Source organism: Papaver somniferum, chromosome 6 (assembly GCF_003573695.1).
Source record: "Papaver somniferum cultivar HN1 chromosome 6, ASM357369v1, whole genome shotgun sequence".
Lineage (NCBI taxonomy): Eukaryota > Viridiplantae > Streptophyta > Magnoliopsida > Ranunculales > Papaveraceae > Papaver > Papaver somniferum.
In genome coordinates, this window is record NC_039363.1 from 104,097,973 (window position 1) to 104,121,549 (window position 23,577).

The 23,577-nt window shown below is 39.5% G+C and overlaps 1 protein-coding gene across 1 annotated transcript; it reads left to right on the forward strand.

Annotated features, from left to right (window-relative positions):
• The first annotated feature begins 2,288 nt into the window (after nt 1-2,288).
• On the forward strand, nt 2,289-4,723 carry LOC113288676 (serine/threonine-protein kinase D6PK-like). The gene is made up of 2 exons (XM_026537794.1): nt 2,289-2,967; nt 3,778-4,723. The coding sequence occupies exons 1-2, from the start codon at nt 2,375-2,377 to the stop codon at nt 4,571-4,573; spliced, it is 1,389 nt and encodes a 462-aa protein (XP_026393579.1). The 5' UTR covers nt 2,289-2,374; the 3' UTR covers nt 4,574-4,723.
• The last annotated feature ends 18,854 nt before the right edge of the window (nt 4,724-23,577 follow it).

A 23,577-nucleotide genomic window follows, 5' to 3' on the forward strand; every position in this document is an offset into this window, starting at 1 on the left:
GCTAGCATTGTCAGCAGCAACAGCAAAAAGCTTAGTATCTATGTTCCAAGCTAGACATACTGATTTCACTACAGATGCTAGAACTTCTCCAGAATGTGGTGATGGCACTAAAGTATATGCAAGTGTTTTCTTAATCAGTTTCCAATCATCATCTATGTAATGCATTGTCACACAGCAATAACCATCCTTTGTATGCTTACATGACCACATATCTGTTGTTAAACTACACTTAGATGTAATTGTCTCAAATTGGTCTTGTAATTCTTTTTTGAACTCAGTTCTTAGTTTCATGATATCTTCCCTAACTGTATTCCTAGTGTAAAGTTTAGCAGCAGGATTTAAAGACTTCACAAACTCAACAAAATATGGATGCTCAACTATAGTGATTGGATAACCATGTTTAGCAATCATTTTGGCAACTAGTATCCTAGTAGCATCAGCATCATACTTCCAATTAGCAAGCTTAGTTTGTGCATTACCTGTTATGACTGTAGTAATCTTTGTTTGTCCTTTCTTGTTTGCAGGCTTTTTTTGGCAAGTTTTGGCATGGTAATGCAATTTGCTGGTTCCTTGGCTACTGGGTGAAGTCATTCTCTTATTACAATGTTTGCATTTAGCTACAAGTATCCCAATCTCCTTACCTTTTACCATCTTCTTTTCAGTTAACCTTTCAAAATCATCCCAAACATCAGACCTTACTGCACGCAGTTTCTTCTTTGCTTCAGCTATAATTGGATCTTCATCTACTTCTATTTCTTCTACTGCTTCTTTTGTTGCAACAGCAGCAGGTGTTGATTGAATTCCTGATTGTTGAACTTGAGATGCAGAAGGTAATTCAGATGCAACTGAAAGTGATTGAGAGGGATGACTTCTTTTTGATGAACCAACGCAATTGGATGCTCCTCTTTCGCTTTGGGTCATGATTAATTTCACGAATTGAAAACCCTAATTTCAATTTTCTTCTCTCGTTTGTGAGTTGAAGAACAGAAGAAGATGAAAATGATGTTGATTCGAGTATAGTAACATAGGTATAGATGAATGTTACACGTGCTAGGCACACGTTAGCGGTTAACGGAACTAAGGCTAACGGAAATAGGTCTTTCGTTGCCGTCACCGTCGGATATAATTAACCGCTACATTATCGGTAACGGATAACGGATAACGGATATAATGGAACTAAACGTAACGGCAACCGGGTAATTGAATTCGGCTAACGGTTAACGGTTAACGGATTTCCATTGACAGGCCTACTCCCAAATCTTTAATTGGCAGAGTAGATCCATTTAAAGCTGGAAAGTTTTAAGACCCAAAGTTGAGAGAGTTTCCGATCTGATTTGAGCTTGGTGATGAGTGAGAAGGAGGATTAATGCCACCGTCCATGGTGCAGAAAAAGAAAAGATTTGACCTAAAAAATCGTCTCGAAATCGCCTTGACACGTCATCAGACTCTCTCTTTCCTCCTCTGAATGACTTCCTTGGACGTGCTTATATAAGGCCTCCATTGATTTTTCTAAACAAAAGGTGACAATATATAATTATGGAATTTCCTTGCTTTAACATTATTGTGCTCACTTGTGACTTATCGAGACCACTGTGACTCTATTTTACCTTCAGCACAATTTAAATATCCCGTATTTCTCGAAAAAGTGATTCGATTGATGAGGTTTCCTATGATACTTATGATATCAATAAGATTAATAGGATGTGATGAACCTGTTCAGATCGCCAAAACTATATGGAAGATGAAAATTTGGATCGGTAAAGCTACAAGGAATACGAAAATTGCCACCATTCACAGCCGTATAGAACCTTTACTGAATCTACCACCTTCCTGAAGCTGCTGCACTGCAACAACCGCGCTCCTACAGAACCTCCACCAGCTGAAAATTCACCACTACCTGATCCTCGAAAAGACCAATTCCACCTTGCAAGACCAATTCCACCAGAGAACACGTAACCTCAAATGCCAACACCATCACCAGCACCGCTAAAGAACCCACCCCAACCTTAGGGTCTGGAACAAATTCATGTCATACGTGAACAACTTCCCATTTCCTCGCCAATTCGCACGGAAAAATTACATTTTTCGATACCAGTTAAAGATTCTAAGTAAGTAATAAAATAAGAATAATATCCAATATGAAAACACTTCCCGCTGAATCCGGGCTTTTTCGGTCCATGTTTCCTCCCACGTATGACACAGACAAACCCCTCGACGTCCAGAAGTAGACCCTCCTTTAGCCCGACCCCATGTAAACTTCCTCCCACAACCATTTGACCATATCTTCTTCTCTTCTTCACTCCCTCTCTAACCTCCACATTCAAAACTCTTTCTCTCTCTCTCTCCTCTTCTCTTCTCTGTGTCTTTGGTAGCCATGGATGATCTAACGGATGATTTACAAAGCATGAGTTTCAACTCAACAACAACAGCAACAGCAGAAATCAATAGAAGTACGAGTTCAGGTTCAGAAACAACAACATGGACAGCATCAAGTTTATCATGTTCAACCTCAGCAAGGACAGCAACAACAAATAACAGACGATACACACCAACAGGAGATCCATATTGGGATGGAATCAGAAGAATCAGATCTGAATCAGTCAATGGAAAACTATCGTTAAGTGATTTGAAGTTTATTCAGAGATTAGGAAGTGGTGATATCGGAAATGTTTATTTAGTGGAATTAAAAGAAGTTTCTGATGATAATAATAATAATACTAATGGTTGCTGTTATTACGCTGCTAAATTGATGGATAAAAAAGAACTTGTTAGTAGGAATAAAGAAGGAAGAGCGAAAATGGAAATGGAAATATTAGAAATGTTAGATCATCCTTTTTTACCAACTCTTTATTCTTACTTAGAATCTACTGAACGGTCTTGTTTATTAACCGAGTTTTGCCCCGGTGGCGATTTACATGTTCTTCGACAGCGCCAGCCATTCAAACGTTTCGACGAGCTAGCCGTTAGGTTAGTATCTCGATTCACCTTCTGCTCTCCTCTTTTTTTACTGTTCTAGTAAGGATCATTGATTCATCTTCCAGAACTATTGGTGGAAGATGAAAGTTGTGGGACCCACTTATTGATGGTAGTGGGCTCAACACGTCGGCATTTAATGTTTTTGCCGGTTACACATGGCGATAGCATTTCTGGGGAAGAAAATAAATTTTTTGTGAGATTTTAGGCGGTAGTACAATTTAGACGTACAAGATTTTGACAGTCTGTGATGATTATATTAAGCCGTAGATTCCTTTCAATTAGATTTTTAGACGGCCTTACAAAGATTTTGTTTCTGTTTTTGTCTAATAAGTGCGACTTTTTAGTCACAATCTACGATCAATCAACTGATTGACACCTCTACTGTGATTTAAGACCCCGCATGATCAAGCGGTTACGATTCAAAGTAGTAAATTAGATAGTTGCTTGCGGTGTACCTATTTATAGTTTTTTTTTTAGTAAGGTTGGTAACTTTATAGCATCCAGAAATTTCTATACTAATTCTAGAAATCTTCGGGTTTCATTTACCTATCCGGATACTAGGGGATTGCATATAAATTAAATATTCCAAAAATTTGTCTTAGGTGTTTGGGATTATATACTACTCAGACTCATGGTACTCATTATAACATGGCCAGGTGTCATGTTGTTCGAAGTAGGGCCTACCACTATCGGCTTTCCGATGACCCACCGTGAATTTTAATTGCAATTAGTTTTAATATCATCACGTTAATTCATGAATAATTAAGTTTTAATTCGTTGGTAATTAATGTGCATTTCCAGGTTTTACGCATCGGAGATAACAGTAGCAATGGAATACGTGCACATGATGGGAATCGTCTACAGAGATCTCAAGCCCGAAAACGTTTTAGTAAGAGCAGACGGTCATATCATGTTGACTGATTTTGACCTCTCACTAAAATGCGATAATTCAACATCAACCCCTCAGATCGTCATAAGTCAAACCCCATTAGCAAATCTCCCTCCATCAACCGACCCGCCTAACAAATTTACATCATCGTCTTGTATTCTTCCCCACTGTATTGGGCCAGCAGTTTCATGTTTCCGACCAAGACTTAGGCGCAAGAAGAAGCAAACAAATCGAGGTGGACCAGAATTCGTCTCCGAACCAGTTGATGTCCGATCGATGTCGTTCGTGGGTACTCATGAGTACCTAGCGCCTGAAATCGTGTCGGGTGAAGGTCATGGAAGTGCAGTGGATTGGTGGACATTAGGAATATTTATGTATGAACTTTTATACGGTTATACACCGTTTAAAGGGACCGACAATGATTCGACAATGGCGAATATTGTAGCTCGAGCACTAGAATTTCCTAAAGAACCTTCTGTTTCTGCTCCGGTTAAGGATTTGATAACTCAGCTATTGGTTAAGGATCCTGCTAGAAGATTGGGTTCTACAATGGGTGCAACTGCCGTTAAACATCACCCGTTTTTTCAAGGTGTAAATTGGGCACTATTGAGATGTACCTCGCCACCTCATGTTCCTCCTCCGTTTGTCATCCGAGAAATTGAAGAGTCTGACGATAGCTGCCCTGATACACCAGTGGATTACTACTAAATGGCATTAAACAGGCTACGGTTATAATAGTACGATCGGTTGGTTTTGTATAGTAAGAATAGGGCTTATGGTTTCTTGAATCTTCAAATGGTTCTGGCATATATTTACAATATAAACCATTTTGTTAATTTAGAGCTGATTTCATGGCCAGTGAGAGCTTATTTTTTTTTTTTGCTTAATTAGTTGGTATAAAGCAGCCGGATTTATTTATTTTATTTTATTTATTTTTTCTAATGTCGGGAAAATGAGCCGGTCTTTAAGATGGGTATACATACAATGGAGTAGGTGACAAAATATATAGGCTAGTTGAAACTGGCCGACTAAGGGTAAGTTCATGGGAGGTGTATGGTGGAGATGGTGTGATAATCGATGGTTGGAAGTTTATGGACGTATCAAGCATGGATAGGGAAAGATTTTGTTTGTGGATGGATGGTATTTGTGTTTTGTTGTGCCCTACCCATGTGTGATGTTTTTGGTAGGAGAAACTTGAAAGGTTTTTAATTTTGTCACGAGGGTATGAATTATGAGCCGGTGGTCTGGAATCTATATACCATGTATAATGGTTGTTTTAGTGTCCATAAGTCTTTCCTCCACATGGACGATTAAATTCATGTATGCTACTATTCAAATGGTTGTTGATGTTCCATGTGTTAAGATCATAGATAGAGAAAGAAACATCAATGCTAGGTCAAACAGATCATGTTAATCTAGGTCTTGGCCTGGGTAATAATTTTAGGTTGATTAATATTGGAGAATTTCTGGGTCTAAAAAAAATAAGTAAAATATGATAATATTTTAAATAACCAAAAATTCAAAATTCATGATTTTTTTTTTAATCATCAAGCCATAAATATTTCATTCCGCAAGTACTTGATTTTAAAGAGAAACAAGTACATCATAACATGAAACAAATACAAAGAAAAATACAAAAATGTAAATAAATCGCGAAGAGAAAAACGATTTACCACGATAACACCCAAATCTTGTACAATGAGATTGGAGAAGAAATGGTATTCGAAATTATAACTCGACCATTTTGATAGTGTTGATACCTGAAAAATATTACCCCTTAGCCGGGCTAGTAGGAAGGCAAGCCCAATATGAGATATGGGGACTTGGGGACTAAAGCTCAAGTCCACTAAAAAAGTATCCATTAGATGGAAAGGACAAGGGAGGAATTAATAGGAAAGAAAGAGATTTTATTAGAGAAAGAATGACATTAGTAGTAATTAAGGAAGTTTAGGACACATGGCATGACGTCATGAAAGGAAGGGGCTTTTGGAAAGTCTATTAAAGAAGGACAAGGTACAACGTAAAGGAAACTCTCTCTCTTACTATTCTTAGAAAAGTGAGGCCATTTGGCTAGCTAGGACGGGTAGAACCTCAAACCTAAATTCACCCCTCAACATTTGGCGACCACACCCGGAGGCTCGTGCCTAGCTCACCATGACACACCTAGAAAGCGCTATCTCGGGCGCGACAGGAAACCAAGTGGCTGGTCAACCCCTTAACCTCGACGAAGTGACAATAGAAGATGATGACAGTGAGGAAGAAACACCGATCCTAGGCGTTATCAAGCAATCGGTAAAACGCGGACCCCAAGATAAAGAGGTGACAACGTCACAGGAGAAGAACAAGCAGGCAGCTCAGCTAGCAAAACTCATATCATACACTTTACAAAACATGCAGGAAGAACTGGATGAGCGCACACGAAGGAGACAAGAGCTTGAAAACTGGATAGCACATGCAGTAATGGCAGGACAACGTACTTCCGAAGAGGCAATGGGGATCGCACAACGCAAAGGTGACAAGACGACGTTAACGATACAAAAAGAAATAGCCAAGTACCTAGAGCAGAACTATCACGTGGTAAGACAAGATAATCATTGTCGCGCGAATAACCCATACCCCGCGCACATCTAGGAATATCTGTATCCCGAAGACTACATCTCTCCAAAGTTCAAAGTATATGAAGGCTAAGGAAGCGCGCGAGAGCATTTCAGACGATTCTTGTCAGCAATGAACGACAAGGGTACCGATGGAAAGTTGTTCTTAAAATAATTCCCCAAGTCACTCACGGGAACAACGTTCACTTGGTACGACAACCTAAAGGAAGAAATTGTGGACTCCTGGCAAACTTTGTCCACGCTCTTTCTTGGGAAGTTTTACTCGTCCAAAAGGAATATCACGACGATAGATCTGAGAAATAGAGGGAAACAAATAGGCGAGGAAGTAGGAAAATACATCTTGCGGTTCCGACGCTTGACATTGGACTGTCACGAAGAAATCAACGAGGAAGCGCTTGTTGAAATCTGCGTACAAGGAATGGTCCCATCTTTTAGAGGAAGTTTAATAAATTTCAGATTCCAGACCTTCATATAACTAGAAGAAGAAGCTGAGAGGATCGCCGACTGCATAGAAGGGGCACCTACAGATTCTGTTTGGCATACTACGGTTAGTGTTGCGTCAGGAACCCCACGCAACGTAAGACCTAATATTAGTAAGGAAAATAGAGATCAACCCCAGATTGATGGAAAAAGGCGAATGAGAAACGGAGGAAGTATGCGCGATTATAAAACGCCACCCACTCTCCTCTGCAGCAAAGAACGCACAACTAGACTCTTGAACCAACGGATCGCCGAAGGAGAAATTCAGCTACTCCGAAAACGGTGGATATCAACAAAATTGATAAAAACGCGTCCAGATACTGCTACTACTACCGAAGGATGAGGGACCCAATTGAGGAATGCTTTGCCATTCGGAGCATATTTGAACGCAAGCGGGCAGCTGGGGAACTAGAGACGACAAGACAGACGATTGCACATGACCCGTTCCCTCGCCACTAACCCAAAAAAGAGAGAGAATGCGGAGTATATGCCCGCAAGTTGTAAACACTTTCGTTTGGTAAGAAAAAAATTTCTCTAATGTTTGACAGGCAAGTGTATCAAAAGGTCTCAGGAAAGTCAGAGGCGCCTGATTGACTGAAAAATTCACAAAAGGTCCTGGGAATACCAAAGGTGTCCGGTCGACTGGCAAAAGGTCTCGGGAAATCCAAAGGCGCCTGATTGACTGATAAATTCACAAAAGGTCCCGGGAATGCCAAAGGCCCCCGGTTGACTGACAAAAGGTCTCGGGTAAGCCAAAGGTACCCGATTTAATGACAAATTCAAAAAAGGTCCCGGAAATACCAAAGGCGCCTGGTCGACTGGCAAAAGGTCTCGGGAAAGCCAAAGGCACCTGATTGACTGACAAATTCACAAAAGATCCCAGAAATGCCAAAGGCACTCGGTTGACTGACAAAAGGTCTCACGGAAGCCAAAGGCGCCTGATTGACTGACAAATTCACAAATGGTTTCGGATAAGCCAAAGGCACCCGATTGACTGACAAATTCACAAAAGGTCCCGGAAATGAAAAAGACGCCCGGTTGACTGGAAAAAGGTCTCGGGAAGGCCAAAGGCACCCGATTGACTGACAAATTCACAAGGTCTCGGAAATGCCAAAGGCGCCCGGTTGACTGACAAAAGGTGCCAGGGAAGCCAAAGGCGCCTATTGACTGACAAATTCACAAAAGTTCTCGGGAATACCAAAGGCGCCCGGTCGACTGACAAATTCACAAAAGTCCCAGAGTTGCCAAAGGCGCCTGGTCGACTGGCAAAAGTTCTTGGGAAAGCCAAAGGCACCCGATTGACTGACAAATTCACAAAAGGTCCCGAAAATGCCAAAGGCGCCCGGTTGACTGACAAAAGGTCTCAGGGAAGCCAAAGGCGCCTGATTGACTGACAAATTCACAAAAGGTCTCGGGAATTCCAAAGGCGTCCGGTCGACTGGAAAAAGGTCTCAGGATAGCCAAAGGCGCTTGATCGACTGACAAATTTACAAAAAGTCTCAGGAAAGTCACGGGAGCCTGATTGACTTACATCCATAAGTAGTCTTAAGGAAGCCAATGGCGCCTGGCCGACTAATAAGCCCACATAAGACTCGGGAACGCCAAAGGCGCCTAGTCTCCGAAGCTTTACAATGGAACCAAGAGACGCCAAAAGCGCTCGTACGTTTTCCAAAACACCTACTCAATCCAACATCCTTTTGGACTAAAATACGGGCGTAGGTACGCCTTATCCTCACCCATTCCGCAGAAGGCGACTGATTGACCAATAGACATACAAAGGCCCGTAGAAGGCGACTGATTGACCAATAGACATACAAAGGCCGTGGCTATGCCAAGGGCGCCTGATTAACTGCCAAACTTGGAAGAAGCTCTCAGAAATGCTAAAGGCGCCTAATTGATTGATAAAGCATGCCTGGATCCCAGGGATACCAGACACGTCTCACCGACGAAACAAGCGCGTAATCACCTCTGCCTACCACGGACAACACTCTTGCAAAGTAAAAAAAAAAACGGGAAGTAGGTGCGATCGACAGCGATTATAAGCAACCCAGTAAATAGGATTATACAAGAAAAGAATTATAAAGGAAAGGAAGAATATAATCATCTTACAATCGGCATACCCAATAAGTACTATTATAAGCAACCAAAGCAGTTAGTTAAAAGATAATGAAATACTAATAACAGAAAGACAATCAATCACCACAGATTATCCCACAACATAAAAAAAAACAAACAACAATAACGGTGCCTTAAAAATAAGCCCAACAAAGGGAAATAAAAGAAAAGCTGGCACAGGGACAAAACTCTCTAAGCCAATTAAAGTATCTCCAGCTCCTGCCATTTCTCCTCAAGATCAGTTCGAACAGTTGCCTCCTCCGCCCGCAACACCTCATCAGTAGCCACTCCAACATCATCAAGAAATGAATCCAACACCTCCTTTTTGCTAGAAGTTGTCTCTGAGCGCTTCTTCTACTCCTCCAGCTGAGAGACTTGACTTGTAATCCGACTACGAGGGTCATGCCGGCCCTTCACCTTCGCCAGCAACTCCTCCAACTAATGCACTGGGAACTTAACATTAAGCGCAAATTGCACAATAGCTTCCCAACCGCGTAGAGTTGCCGTGTCGATGGGATCATCCCCCATGCGCGTAAGGCGGTATGCGATCTCAAAGAGGTTTCTAGTCATATAACACATAAAAGAAACGGCCAAGAGGCCCTCTTTTGCCATATGACCGCCACCACGCTCAACAATATCCTTGTAGGCAGCATTAAAAACTGTCGGCACCGAGAAGTCGTGGACAAGAGTATGGGTAGCAGGATCTACTCCAACCTCAGCAGCGCTCACCACCAAAGGGAAACGAAACCGCGCATCCTCGGAATCTTCTGTTACAACAATGGTGGTTGGTATATCAGCCGTAGGAGTATCAGCCCGCTTCTCGGGAAGAACAGACGAGCCGCCGCCATCCATTTTGGTCCGCTTGGAGGATCCCTCGCCGCTAGGAACCACGCGCCTGGTACCATCCATGTCAGGCTTCGCGACTTACCATATCCTAATACCAACGACGGCATGTCAAAAAAAAAAGAGAGAGAGAGAAGGGAAAACCAACCTTGGGAACCGACGAGCCTAGCGGAGTATCAGCGACTTTAAGACGAGACACGGAGGAACTAGAAGACGATTCAGAGCCGCTAGTGGAGCCTGACAAATAAGAAATGAGCACCATCGCAAAATAACTTAAATTTATTAAAAAAGAGGAGAGGCAAAGAGAGAGGAATAACAAAAACAAAGACATGTATTAAATTGGGAGTTACCTGCTGGATCATTAACGATTAACGCCACGTGGGATGGAGACCCACCAAAAACTGACCGGCTGGACCCAGAAGGGCTCACTGATTGCAGCACGACACTAGGAGATACTGGAGGTTCCCCCTGCCACGTATGGTTTCATCCCTAAGAGGGTGAACTTATGATATATGAAGGTGCGAGGACACCCAACCATATCCTGTGGGGAGGATAACCCCTAAGCTCCTCAGCTGATCCAGGAACGAAGGAGTCGGGCTGACACCCATATCCCAGGGAGGCTGCGACGCGCTCCTCCGATGGCTTTGACGAGGATGCAAAGGCGCGGTGTTAGCAGAGGAACAAGGGCGCGGAGTATACAACTGGTTCTCCTCTCGCCTGGCTTTCTTCTTTAAACTACTTTCAGTCTAGTTACACTCGGGCATATTCAAGTATTCCTCCATCACATAAGAGGGGGACTTCCACCCTAGCCGACTGGAAGGAGGAGTCTTCTGTGGAAGTTATTGCCGCCGCCCAACTCATCAAAATAAAATAAAGGGGGAGCGAAGTGGTAAATAACAAAAAATAAAAGGCAAAGGAGATAGCAAATACTTTGGGCGCTAAAGGACTAACACGCGGCTTCACATTTAGCCGCGGGGGCTTACAATCAGAAAACGACCCCTTTTTCGGCTTCGTAGGATCATGACCCTAGGGCAGGTCCGAAGAGGTCACCACAGGATCCGAGCGACCTTTGTTAGATGAAATTAGGTGATGCTTAGCAGCTACGACATCATCAAGTTTTATTCGGCCAAAGGAATGAAGTTCCCGAAGATCTAGAACGGTCAAGTCACGAGGAGGAGATGATTTGCGTAAAAGTAAGTTCAAATCTCGGCGCTGTAAGAAGTCGTGATACTCGTGGGACCTTTCAGTAACCGCCAAAGGACGCGCAGTGATAGGCTGCTTGAACGAAAAATTGATCCCTCGATCAGACAATCCGCCTCCTTAAAGACGTAACTATTGAATCTAGCGACAACATCGTCGATTCTAGAATTTTCCGGAGGAGGGAACCTATGAGGAACCCCTTGATCGAACCCCAATTGCCGAACCGCGCGATCAGGGTTGTAATATACAGCGACGAGCTTACCAGCATAGAAACCAGGAAGATAACCAGGAAACATTGCTATCACTGAATCAAAATCTGCCTCTGACAAGGGCTTTTTCGATTCCAATTCCATGTCAAAGATGGAAACAAAATCATAATGCGCCGGACCTGATCGACCGTCTTGATAGGGAAACAGTTCGAAATCCTTGCCCACGTCTAAATGCTTACCAAGATCGCCCTGGGGTACTTTCCCCTTCAAGTTCCAAAGAGCCATCCATGGGTAGCCGTAAGCAACGGGGTAGCTTCTTGACTGAACCATCACCCTGCTCCACATCTTCCTCACGAAGAATTGCGAATTCGTTAGGCTCAGGAGCGCACGGAGGAACATGTTCCCAATACCAAGCCTGCATAAAAGAAGCCGGGATATAGGTCTCGATTTTGTGCGATGAACCTACCGTCTGGAAATCCTGACATAACAGATCAAGATGGCGGTACAAACCACCTAAGAACATCGGCGCCAGCATAAAAGAGATGCTGCGTGACAACAACACTGCCATTGGCATGATAGTATCCTAAGGGCTATATTCAAATACGTCGTGGAAAATCCAACACACGATGAAGGCGGATAGCTCCGCACAGGGATTCTTCTCCTTGCATTTGGGGGGGAGCGCTTTCCCATCAACTATCTGGGGAGCCCAATATTTCAACCTAAGAGAAAGAAGCGCGACGGTTGACTTTAACAAACCATTCAGGGCCAGCTCCCGTTGGATTCGATGAACCATGAATTGCCTCATAAGCACGGATGGAGCTAGATAGCATGCGATCTCCAGACGGGCACTTAGGAGGAGCCTTCCTCTCCACCCACTTGTTCTTTCCTTTTAGAACGGACGAAGATGCCCCCTTCTTACCTGCACCAGTGGCCTCCTTGTCTCCGCCTCGCCCAAATGGCGCTTGACTCTTCTGCACTAGTTCACGACGGGAATCATCTTTACACTTCAACAAATAGGTACACAGTTCTTTATCCTCGTCATTTAGCGCTCCGTAGACGACCGCCTCATCGTACGAATGACTGTCGTGAATCGGCAACCCTGTAAGAGCAACAGCTTCTTTTAAAACGACGGTGGCTTCTACCCACGCCGTAAGGAGAGCATGCACGGGAGGATCCCAGTGGCAGAAAAGCCGCTTTATATCGCGAATGCACCTATTTACTTCCCGCTTAAGAGACGAGTGTATAGCTTCATTAATGCCTGCCTTTCGGAGAGTAGCAGCATGACTGGGGTTGGAGCGTATGCGAGATTCCCAATGCGGCCACACCGGGTGAGTTTTCGATCTAGATCGAATATCGATGGAGGGAAGATCGTAGTCGCCACGATGGATGGCCATCTGCTGCACGGTCTTAAATGACAAATCATCCATGGTCTATGACTCGGGTCGCAAAATCCATCCGGGAGAGGAAGGGTAAGGAAGTACGGGCGGATTCAGAAGGCGAGAGGCTAGGATGTCGTCTAGAGGGAAAACACGCTTACCTCCTCGGAATTCTCTTAGCTTCAGCGCGCGCTTTAAGGCAGGACCACTCGTAAATTCAGCAATCGTGTATGACCTACCGTCCTCCGGGGCGGTTAAGATGATCTCGTCCTGGTCGGATATTCTGTTTCTTCAGGGTCCTCATTCCTGGGTTGGTCGGATTTACTAGACTCCTCAGACGAAGATCTACTGGAAGAGCTGATAGACATGGCGAGTGTATGGGTGTGCGTGGAAGAAAAGAAGAAGAAGAAAGATTGAAAAGAAAACGAATTGAAAGTCCTATATATAGAGGGCCCTGGGGATTGAACGTGGAAGTTATTCATGGTAAATGGTAACCGTCAGAAACTGGAAAGAGAAGAGACTTACAACGACAAGGAGGTGAAACGTCTCCCACGATGGTAAACTCAACAAAAGGAAAAGACCCATCACGTCTATGTATCGTGAAGAAGGGCGCTCAAAAGGGTTCTTTGACCATTGGATCATCTGATAATTGATCCTATAGTCAGGGGACTAATGTCGATGCCTGAAAAATATTACCCCTTAGCTGGGCTGGTAGGGAGGCAAGCCCAATATGAGATATGGGGACTGAAGCCCAAGTGCACTAAGAAAGTATCCATTAGATGGAAAGGACAAGGGAGGAATTAATAGGAAATAAGGAGGTTTTATTAGGGAAGGAATGACATTAGTAGTAATTAAGGAAGTTTAGGACACATGGCATGATGTCATGAAAGGAAGGGGATTTTGGAAAGTCTATATAAAGAAGGACAAGGTACAATGGAAAGGCAACTCTCTCTCTTACTATTCTTAGAAAAGTGAGGTCATTTGTCTAGCTAGGACGGGTAGAACCTCAAACCTAAATTCACCCATCAACAGATAGCTTATCTTCTTGGAAAAGAGATGCTCCTATGACAGAGGAGTGATATGCCCAAAATTATTCATGTGCAACGACTAACCCGAACCCTGTATCTATTTTTCGGATGAAGAAGAAATTGATCTTTGCCCATGTCGAATTTCCGATGTACTTTTATCAAGAAAACCAAACTCGAACAAACCGGTAGAAAAAAACTCTATAAAGTGTAGATAAAATCGCCCAAATAGCGAAGATATAAATCGCTCTAATAGCGAAAAAATTATTGGAAACAACGAAAGTAACTAAAACTAAAAAAATCTTTGCTCAGATCTAGGCCTTTAGGGGCTAGATCTTAGCAAAGGAAGATGAAAAGTTGATGAGTTTGCTCTAATTTTTGAGAAGAAAGAAGAGAGAGAGGCTAGATATAGAATTGATACAACTCAAAATTCATGGTCTGATATCCTATTTGTGCATTCTGTCCAAACTCAAACTAATATCCTAAATTACTATTATGCCCCTGAAGAGGAAATCTTAAACCAAATTTTTTTCAAAATTCGTTGAAACCGAACCTAAACTTCTGTCACAAAGGAGAAGAAGAACACAATCTCCAATCACCCAACTAAAAATTAGTTTTCAGATCTGAAATCATCGGCGGTTGAATTAGGGATCGGTTTGAAGTCTATTATCCTCTCTGATTCAAAACGGTAACTTTAATTTCTAGGTTTCGTATCTCGATTTTGATTAAAATTAGGTATTCAGGTTTTTATTTTAAGTTTGATCCATTCTTTGATTCATAAGTATTTCCTCCACCTGGACGCTTACATTCATGTATTCTTTTCAATTGATTTTTGGTGTTCTATTGATTAAGATCATAGGCACAGAAAGAAGCATCAATATTAAGTCAAATAGAATATGTTAATCTATTGTGATCTATGATTAATGATAAGTTTCCAAATTACCCCTTTATTTATAGTTAACCCCGCCAGAGCTTTTTGGGTCCTTGACATAGGGTAATAATGAATTACTCTGAAATTTCTTTTAGAACGTCTCCTATAGATTGTGAAGAAAAAAATTATGAGAAAATTGATTTTAGACCCTCATTTAACATAGACACGTCTCTAATATTTAGGTCATGTAAATTATAACAATCAACTGTAATATGTGAGAAGTATTGGTAGATTTTTTATTTCTCCTTCTTGGAAAGCTCATTTTCCTTATGTCACTCATGTTGCTCTTGCAAGACCTTTTTCTGATCAATGTCCTGTTGCCCTGTTATGTACATTGGCTTACTCATCCCTTGTTTTTTTCTTTCTTTAATGCAATCTTGATGGGATTCCTTCTTTTTCTTTGGTAGTGCAGGTCTTTTTCTTAGTAAAAAATTGCAAAGTTTGAAAATCAAGTTGAAGGAGTGGAGCAAGGAAGAGTTTGGCAAAGTGGACAGACTTTTGGAGGATTTGGAGGAAATTTTCACAAATTTGGATGATGAGGAAGATGCAAACAGTGGTCTTACTTCTTACCAATGGGATTTAAGGCTTAAATACAGACAAGAATACTGTAATATGATACTATTTAAGATGATAAATAGAGAAGTAGAGCCAATGTTTACAATATGCAGGGATAACAAGAATAACAGGTATTTTCATAGAATTGCTTCAAACAGAAGAAGGGGAAATTTTATTGCTAAAATTAATGTAAATGGTCAAATGACAGATGATCAATCTTTAACTAGATGACCACTGCTACGGTGGAGAGGGACGACCGAAGAAAAAAGGAAACACTGCTGCAATTGGACTGTAAAAGAAAATTTGTGCCCAAACTGAAAGTATCACTTTTCCTGAAACGAAGGGAGTACATTTTATTATTAGTTGCAATGGAAAAATAGTTGATGCATAAACCAAAATACGGTTACATAATGTGTTATGCATCCTTTGTGGTGGTTTGCATAATGGCTATGAAATCAATTCTTGAAAATTGTGCTTAAAATGATAAACACCTCTAGATTGTTCGTAAAAACTTTGAATTTGATAATGTTGTTTGTACTCATTGTATATCTCTTTAGAATATTTCTAACAAGATAAAAATTTTAAAATTTCAAGGCATGGATTTTTAGATATGTTATATTCTAGTTTTCTTGCCAATTATACCCCTGAAAAAAATATGATACATAAGGAATTATAATACAATTTGACTCTTATAACTACCTATTTAGCCTTCCTCTCTGGTTTATTTACGAAAATGTCAATACCTATTTTCCCTTCCTCTTTGGTTTATTTACGAAAATGTCTAATACCTATTTGCCTTTCCTCTTCGGTTTATTTACGAAAATGTCTAAAGAGAAAAAATAAAAATTTGATTCAGAGGGGCAGTGTCGTCCTTTCATCGTTGAAACATTTTTATTGGAAAAAAAGTCATGCTTCACATTGACATAAAGTCACCATATATAGGGTCCTCCCTTGCTTCGCTTGGTCGCCCCAATTAAGTAAGGTATAATTGATTTTTCCAAGAATGTCTTTCTGGAACAAACTTATTCAAGACCTTCTATCGATCGCCTGAATTTTAGTTCAGTATCAGATGATAAGAAAGAGACTTTGATGAAGCTGAAATTCTTAAACTTCAAGGCAAGAAAAAAGCTTCAGGTCCTGATGGATATCACATATCTTTTTACCATCAAACTTGGAGCATTATAAGATCTGATGTTATGAATGTGTTTTCTGAGTTTCAAGAGAGAGAAATTCTTGATTGGAGACTTAAAATACATTTATAACTCTTATTCTTAAGAAAGATACAGTGGAAAAGATTAAATATTTGAGACATATAAGTCTTATTAATGGGGTGTATAAAATTCTATCTAAATTTTTAGCTGAAAGATTCAAGGTCTCCTTACCTTAAATCATTTCTGAACAACTTTCAACTTTTAATGCAGAGGAAAATCCTAGATGGTGTTCTTATAGCAAATGAGCTGATAGATTCTAAATTGAAGAGTGGTATTCCTGGTCGACTTTGCAAAATTGATTTTGAGAAAGCGTTTGATCATGTCAGCTAGAATTTTATAGATAAGGCTTTAGAGAAGATGTGTTATGGTTCAAAATGGAGGAGGTGGATTCAATGTTTTTTACAACATATTAGATTTCCTCTTCTTATCAATGGTGGTTCTTAAGGCTATTTCAAGAGCAATAAGGAGATTTGATAGGGTGAACCTCTTTCAACTTTTTTATTTCTCATTATTGGTGAAGCTCTAATAACAACGATGCGCAAAGCTCAAACGGATGGTCATCTAAAAAGTTTTCAAGTAGATCATAATGACACAATGGTAAGTCATCTGCAATTCAAGAAGACACCCTTATATTTTTAGATGCTGACAATGAGCAAGCAAAACTCCTAAGGATACTTCTATTATGTTTTGAACTTCTTACAGACCTTCACATAAACTTTACAAAAGGTAGTATAGTTGGAGTGGGTTAATTAGGGGATTTATCTACTTTTACTTCCTTGCTGGGTTGTTTTAGTTCGGTTCTTCCTACTTCTTATTCTGGTCCTCCTCTAGGTGACAAATACAAAGGAATTTATAAATAGGATAAAATCATAGAAAGGTTCAATGCCAAATTAGCTGGTTGGAAAAAACCTCTATTGAAAAGAGCAGGTAAAGTTTTAATAAAAAATGTTTTATCTCTATATGAGATGCAAAGGTCAAATAAAGTCAATCTTGAAAGATTGATGAAAAGCTTTCTGTGGCATTGTTTGTTTGCTGGAAAAAGAAGCAAGGGGTCTTGGTGTTAAGAAATTGAAAGTTATCAGCGATGTTTTGCAAGTCAAATGGTTATGGAGGTATGCAAATGAGAATGATGTTGTACGGAGATCTATCACTCATGAGAATTATGGCTCTAATGAGGTGAATTGGCTTTTTAATTATCCTAAAGGTGCTTATGGGTCTACTATTTGGAAAGGAGTAATGCAAAAAGTATTTTTTCTTAAAAGAAAGTCAGATTTAAAGGCTAATAATGACACTAAGACAAAAATTTTGGAGGATGCTTTGATTCTTAGTGAACCTCTTTCTCTGATTTTCCCTAATCTTTTTCCAGTGACAAGGTCTAATTCTTTCTCTTTTGTGGCATTTTTTTCTGGCTCTGCAAATAAGATTCTTAACAAGCTAAAAATTCCTCGAATGTTGTTGCTAGAGGTAAGTTGGATATTATGTCAAATTTCTTGTTGATTTTAGTCTCAACTGCCAATCTGAGGACACTATTGAATGGTATTTGACTGCAAAACAACATTACACTGTTAAATCCATTTATGAGAAGTGGATTGAAATTTCTTATTCTTTATATGGTAGATATACTGATATTTTCAGTTTTATTTGTCAACAACATTATCCTTCTAATATCAGTTTTTTGTGTAATCTGTCATGATAGATTACCAACCAGGGATTCTCTCATAAGAAAAGATATTATTATTTCATCTAATTATGCTTTATGTATTGAAGATGAGACAACTAGCTACTTGTTTCTCCACTCCAGTTTTGCAAGAGATCTATGACTTCAATTCATTAAGGAAATGAAGATTCAATGTGCCATGCCCAACGATGTCTCCACAATTATCCCATCTTGGTAATTTGAATTTCTAGATGTTCAGAAGAAGTTTTTATGGGATTTGATGGATTCTGCAATATTTGGTGTACTTGGAAAGAAACAAATGCGCGTATTTTCACTTTTAATTATATAAGATATTAATCAAACTATTAGAATTATCAAATATGAGATGTATCAATGGGATCTTATCTTCAAGGATATTGAAAATATTTCCTTTAATACGGTAGTAGATCAGTGGTTTAATGTGTATTTTAAGCCTCCTTAGGCTTTTTGTTTTTCTTGATCTATGGTATCTTGTTACCTAGAATTTTTCGCTCTTTCTCTTTTTGTTTCTTTCCCCTCTTATATTGGGTATAATTATTTTATGTTCCCCCTTTTGATCTATATAATCTTTTTTATCGTTCAAAAAAATTATATTAGGAGCGATGAGATACTAAATACGAAGGTATTAAAGAAAGTCTTAACTATTTTTGCGGATTCACCGCCGTGTCATATTTTTCATCAATTTTTTTAATAATTATTTAAAATAAAACTAGACGATTAAAACTTTATCACATAATGTATGTTATTATAGATTCAAATAATTTGTTTTAAAGGAGGACTTTGTAAAACCCATTTGCTCATTTTTTGTAATCTCTTGAAGCTATTAAGAAAAATTTAGACTCATTTAAAAAAAAAAAAAAAAAACCTCCAGTGCTTCTCTACTTTTTGTTGGATATGTGTTGATGCAAATGACTAATATATCTGCATCTTATGTTAAGAGGGTGCTTGGATACCAGAATCAAAAGCCTCTTCGGAGATATTTCGTATTGATAACAGAAAATTTGAGAGTCGATTCACTCGTTTTCACATCTCTCCACCATAGTCTATGAGGCCTAAGGCAAGTGATAATACATCTCATATTGATTGTAGAAGATCTGTTTGAAGTCTCTTCAGGTATATTTCCTATTGATAACAAAAAATCACTTCGGAGACAACCTTTGATGTTTTATGCTAAGAGGTGTTTTGGATACCAGAAACAAAAGTGGTCCTGCTTCTCTAAAAGCAATAGTCCATCCCGAAAGTCGGAACCAAAAAAACTTTTCTTAATAAAAAGTTAACTTTTGTTCTTCCCAAGTCATTCTCAAATTTTATTATTATCCTACTTTTTTGTTTCTAGAAGTTGAAAAGTTATTTCTTATGGAAATTCCTATGGAGTGAACAAATCAATGATTTATTCTTCTCCCACTATGGACTCCACAAACATGAAAAACGAGTGAGCAAGTGGATAATTTTAATGGTTTTTTTACTGCGGAAAAAAAAGAACCGCGCGTTTGAAATTAAACCTCACAGACCAAGAAAACCCGCCAACAAATCAACTACATCGCGCGGATGAAGATAATCCGCGATCGGCCAATCTAGAACCGCCAACGGCTACATCTGAACGGCTATAAACTCTCGTTATCCAACGATTAAAAATTTTGAGCTCTATAAATACTCCTCATTTCAACTCCAAATTCACACATTCTACACCTCTAAATCTCTTTACTCTTATTTGTTTAAAAAAAATAAAAACCTATTCACTTCAACAAATTTGTCGAAAGATGTATCGACCCTTATTAGTTCGGCGAGCTCCAAACTGGAGAAGAAGATGAAGCTATTTGCAGAAACTATGTGTTGTTACAAACTGAGCTTGCTTAAGCACAAATCCAAATATGAATTTCTGGGCAGTTATTCACGAGGGGTTCTGCACCGACACTTGTAACCCGAGTTGTCGTGTTATATGCGACATAGAAAATCGTTTTCATATAATTAAGAAAGAAGCAAGTAAATTTGTAGCTTTAACCATGAAAGTCAATCGATTTAGACTCTGGGGTGAAATAGATGACGAGTTGGTAACAAGATCCAAAGAGGAATTGCGAAGATGCAAAAGTATAGTTTTTCACTTCAAAAATTGTTCCGAAATCCTTAAGTTGTTGAAAATTTTCAATTCCTTCTTGTTAGTTGTTGTTCCACCTAGTACATCTCAGTGAATTTAATGTAATGCTTAATTTTAAACATATGTAATTTGATTTAAACAAAAAGCCGTACTTTTAATTAATTAAAACTAGATTTACAAACGTAGCATAATTAAAAGGTACAACTTCTAATGTCGTCCATTATTATCTTCTTGGCCTGGAGTCTATTCTCCAAGATATGGGATAAACCTACTTGCCAACAAACTTGGGAAATGTTGAAAAGCGGAAGGAGATAGTTGAATACTACTAGGAATTTTTTTGGAAAGTACTCCGTTCTCCACAAGTATAAGCGGTTTTTCGTGGTGGTGTAACAGTGTAATAATTTTCATTTGGTTTGTAGGGAGAGAATGATGATGAAATGCGTCTCGGATCAGGTTTTATCACTAGAGATTAAGAAATAGGCACATTTTGTGATGAAGTACTGGGTGTTTGTATTTCTACCACTACTGTATCATTTTCATGCCATGATTTGTTTCTCCTGGTAGAATTGAAATCAACATTTACAGTTGGACTCAATCCAAACATTGTGTATGTCTGCCGTATCCGACACACACTCAAGCGTGGAGAACCCGTTTTTCGAATCAACCAATGCATATTGCTAAGTTGTCTCTTCAACTCATCATTGGTGGCATCCATACTGTAGTAAGGATAATCACGTTCCATAGATTGGGAAACAATGGGGATCGTGGTTGAATCATCTTGTGAAGTAATCCTTGGAATATCCCAACATATTTTGGGAAAATTTAACGAAGATGATGAAGAAATTACATCCGTGGTGGGGTAACACATAAAGCATGGTTCTTCTAGAGGCGGATAGCTACGAACGATGTTTCTTCAAGACCTATACATGATAACCTTGAGAAATCAAATCCATAGATGTGCATGTTGTGAACACCAATTACAATCTTAGCAATCGACTTGTATCAGTTGACATACTGCGCTTCAGTAATATTCACTTGCGTGTTTAGTCACACCTCACCCATGGCGTCAGTCACAACCGATCGAAATCTGATGCGGAGGTTTTCATCTTTTGTGGGAGGTTAATTGCAATTTCATAAATATTTTGTAACTGGAACAATAATCTTTCTCACAGGTACCAAACACCTCTGTCCATTTCCGAAGTGTAAAAAAAAACTCTTCTGAGAGAATAATCAAGAATATCTCGTCCTCGTCATTTTGAAACTCAAGAAAATTACTGTAAGAGTAAATAACAACATTCTTGTGTCATCTGTTGAAACATCTGAACAAAATTGGAAATCGAGCCATCTCTACAAGTGTCCTTCACCCAGTTACTCGTGTAGCGCATGTCCATAATTGGAAGTCTATATTTTCTTTAAGAATTGGTTTACCAACAAGGAATTAGGTATACCACCAATACTGCAATTTACTCCAAAATTTAGTATTTTGACCATATTTTTGTTCATAAACAATCTTTAAATTTAGACATTTACCTCTAGGATGCCTCAAAAACCAGTGAAGTACGGTGTACCTGTGGACGCTTGATCGAGACCATTGTACATTTCTCGCAAAATCGCAGACCCGAAATCACAATTTGGTGCTTTATCAACATTTTCTAACGCTTCAAGCCAACCAATATGAGAAACATTAGTTGAGTTAGGAAAGAACGTATGACCCATTAACCATAAGATGAACACTCTATCGAGTTGAGGATATTCATCTACATTTGTTAAGTTTGCCTTGAGGGAAACGAAAACACTTCAATGCTAAACAACGTATTCCATCTCCTTTCAAATCTTTATGACATTCACATACACATGATCTAAAAACAGGGGAAGAAGCGTCTTACATTTACTATTTGACACATATTCGTTTTGGTTGAATGGTAAAGGATCTCCCACTCCACTTAGAATCCCACAAACGAAATACAAATCAGGGGGTAATTCCTATGACAAGAATAATATCATCTATAATTAATTGTTTTGGATTAATCGATAATTTTTTAAAAAATAAAATTTTAATCTTACTTAAACAAACTTACTAATTTCAAAGTCCATGAAATGGAACGTGTGCATCGTTGGCCACCACCTTTCTACCAATATTCTCGTAATTGCGTTGTTGGGTTTTCTGTGCTTCACTAAATAAAATGCACGCCAGGGATATCTATCAACTCTTTGTCGGACTGTAGGGGGTATACTAATATAAACATCGTTTAAGTCTTTACATCCACCTCTCATTTTATAATAATTCTTGTAATGTTCTTGATGGAACACATGACCTGGAATTAATTCTGGAGCAGCAATGACACTTGGCGAAGCAAACTTTGCATCACAATTTTAAGTATAATCTACATTTGTGGCAGGCCTTGGTATTTTTTCATGTTTTCAGTTTCTTTTATGCCTAAAATTATTGACGACAGCTCTGACCAGATTTCTCATTTTGTAGTAAGATTTTGTTTAGAAGAATTAGGAAGAAGATAGTGGAATGGTGTGAGTGAAAATGGTTTCAAATAAAGGAGCATTTAAAAGATAGATTCGTTGAGAAAAGAGTCGTTGGGTTTTTACTCGTTGGCAGATGTTCTAAATTCACCAGCGGATTCTTTCCTCCCGCATGCGGATAATTATGTTCGTCTGCTGCGTGTTTTGTTCACCCACTAGCGGTTTTTGTGGATCCGCGTGTTTCTTCGCCCCCGCCGACTGTTTTTCCCAAAAATTCTCCTTTGCCTATCCACCTGACTTGGAAAGAAAATTTGTTAGATGATTGTAATGGGAATTTTCCTTAAAGTATACCCAACCAACCTCTAAAATTAACTATCTTATTTGTCTTATGACCCACCTAATGAAACGGTACTCAACCCATGATAGACTGGCTGGATGAGACATGGCTGTTGATTAAGCTCTCTTCTAATCTTTTGCAATAAATATAAATATTTTGACTCTAGCTATCACTTAAGCAAAAAAAAAAAATAGAAGTATAAGCTAATCCATCAGACCTATTAACAAGATGGAACCCCTGAATTTTTATATATATCATAGGGGCGGCTCTTGCCATCCCTAAATGTTGTGTATTATTGGGATGGCTCTCGCCATCGGTTAACGTTTGCAAAACTTCGTTAGTTATATTGAATTTCCTTAAAAGTGACCGGTTTAGGTCTTTGACCTAAGTAACAAAGGTACAAAGAGTCGAGCTTTGTTGCAGACTATTTGGCAAAGACAGTGCAACAAAAGATGTAAAGGGCACATGGTTTGCTGGCCCTCCGAAAGTTGTTCAGACGGCGGTTGATGATGTTGCTCGGGGCTGTTGGTCTGAGTAGGTAGTTTGTTT

What these genes read in the sequence shown, in the direction of transcription:
- LOC113288676 (XM_026537794.1), top strand. Translation starts at nt 2,375, where the DNA reads ATGGATGATCTAACGGATGATTTACAAAGCATGAGTTTCAACTCAACA. An exon ending in TTCGACGAGCTAGCCGTTAG is followed by an intron (nt 2,968 to 3,777) that starts GTTAGTATCTCG and finishes GTGCATTTCCAG; the next exon opens with GTTTTACGCATCGGAGATAA.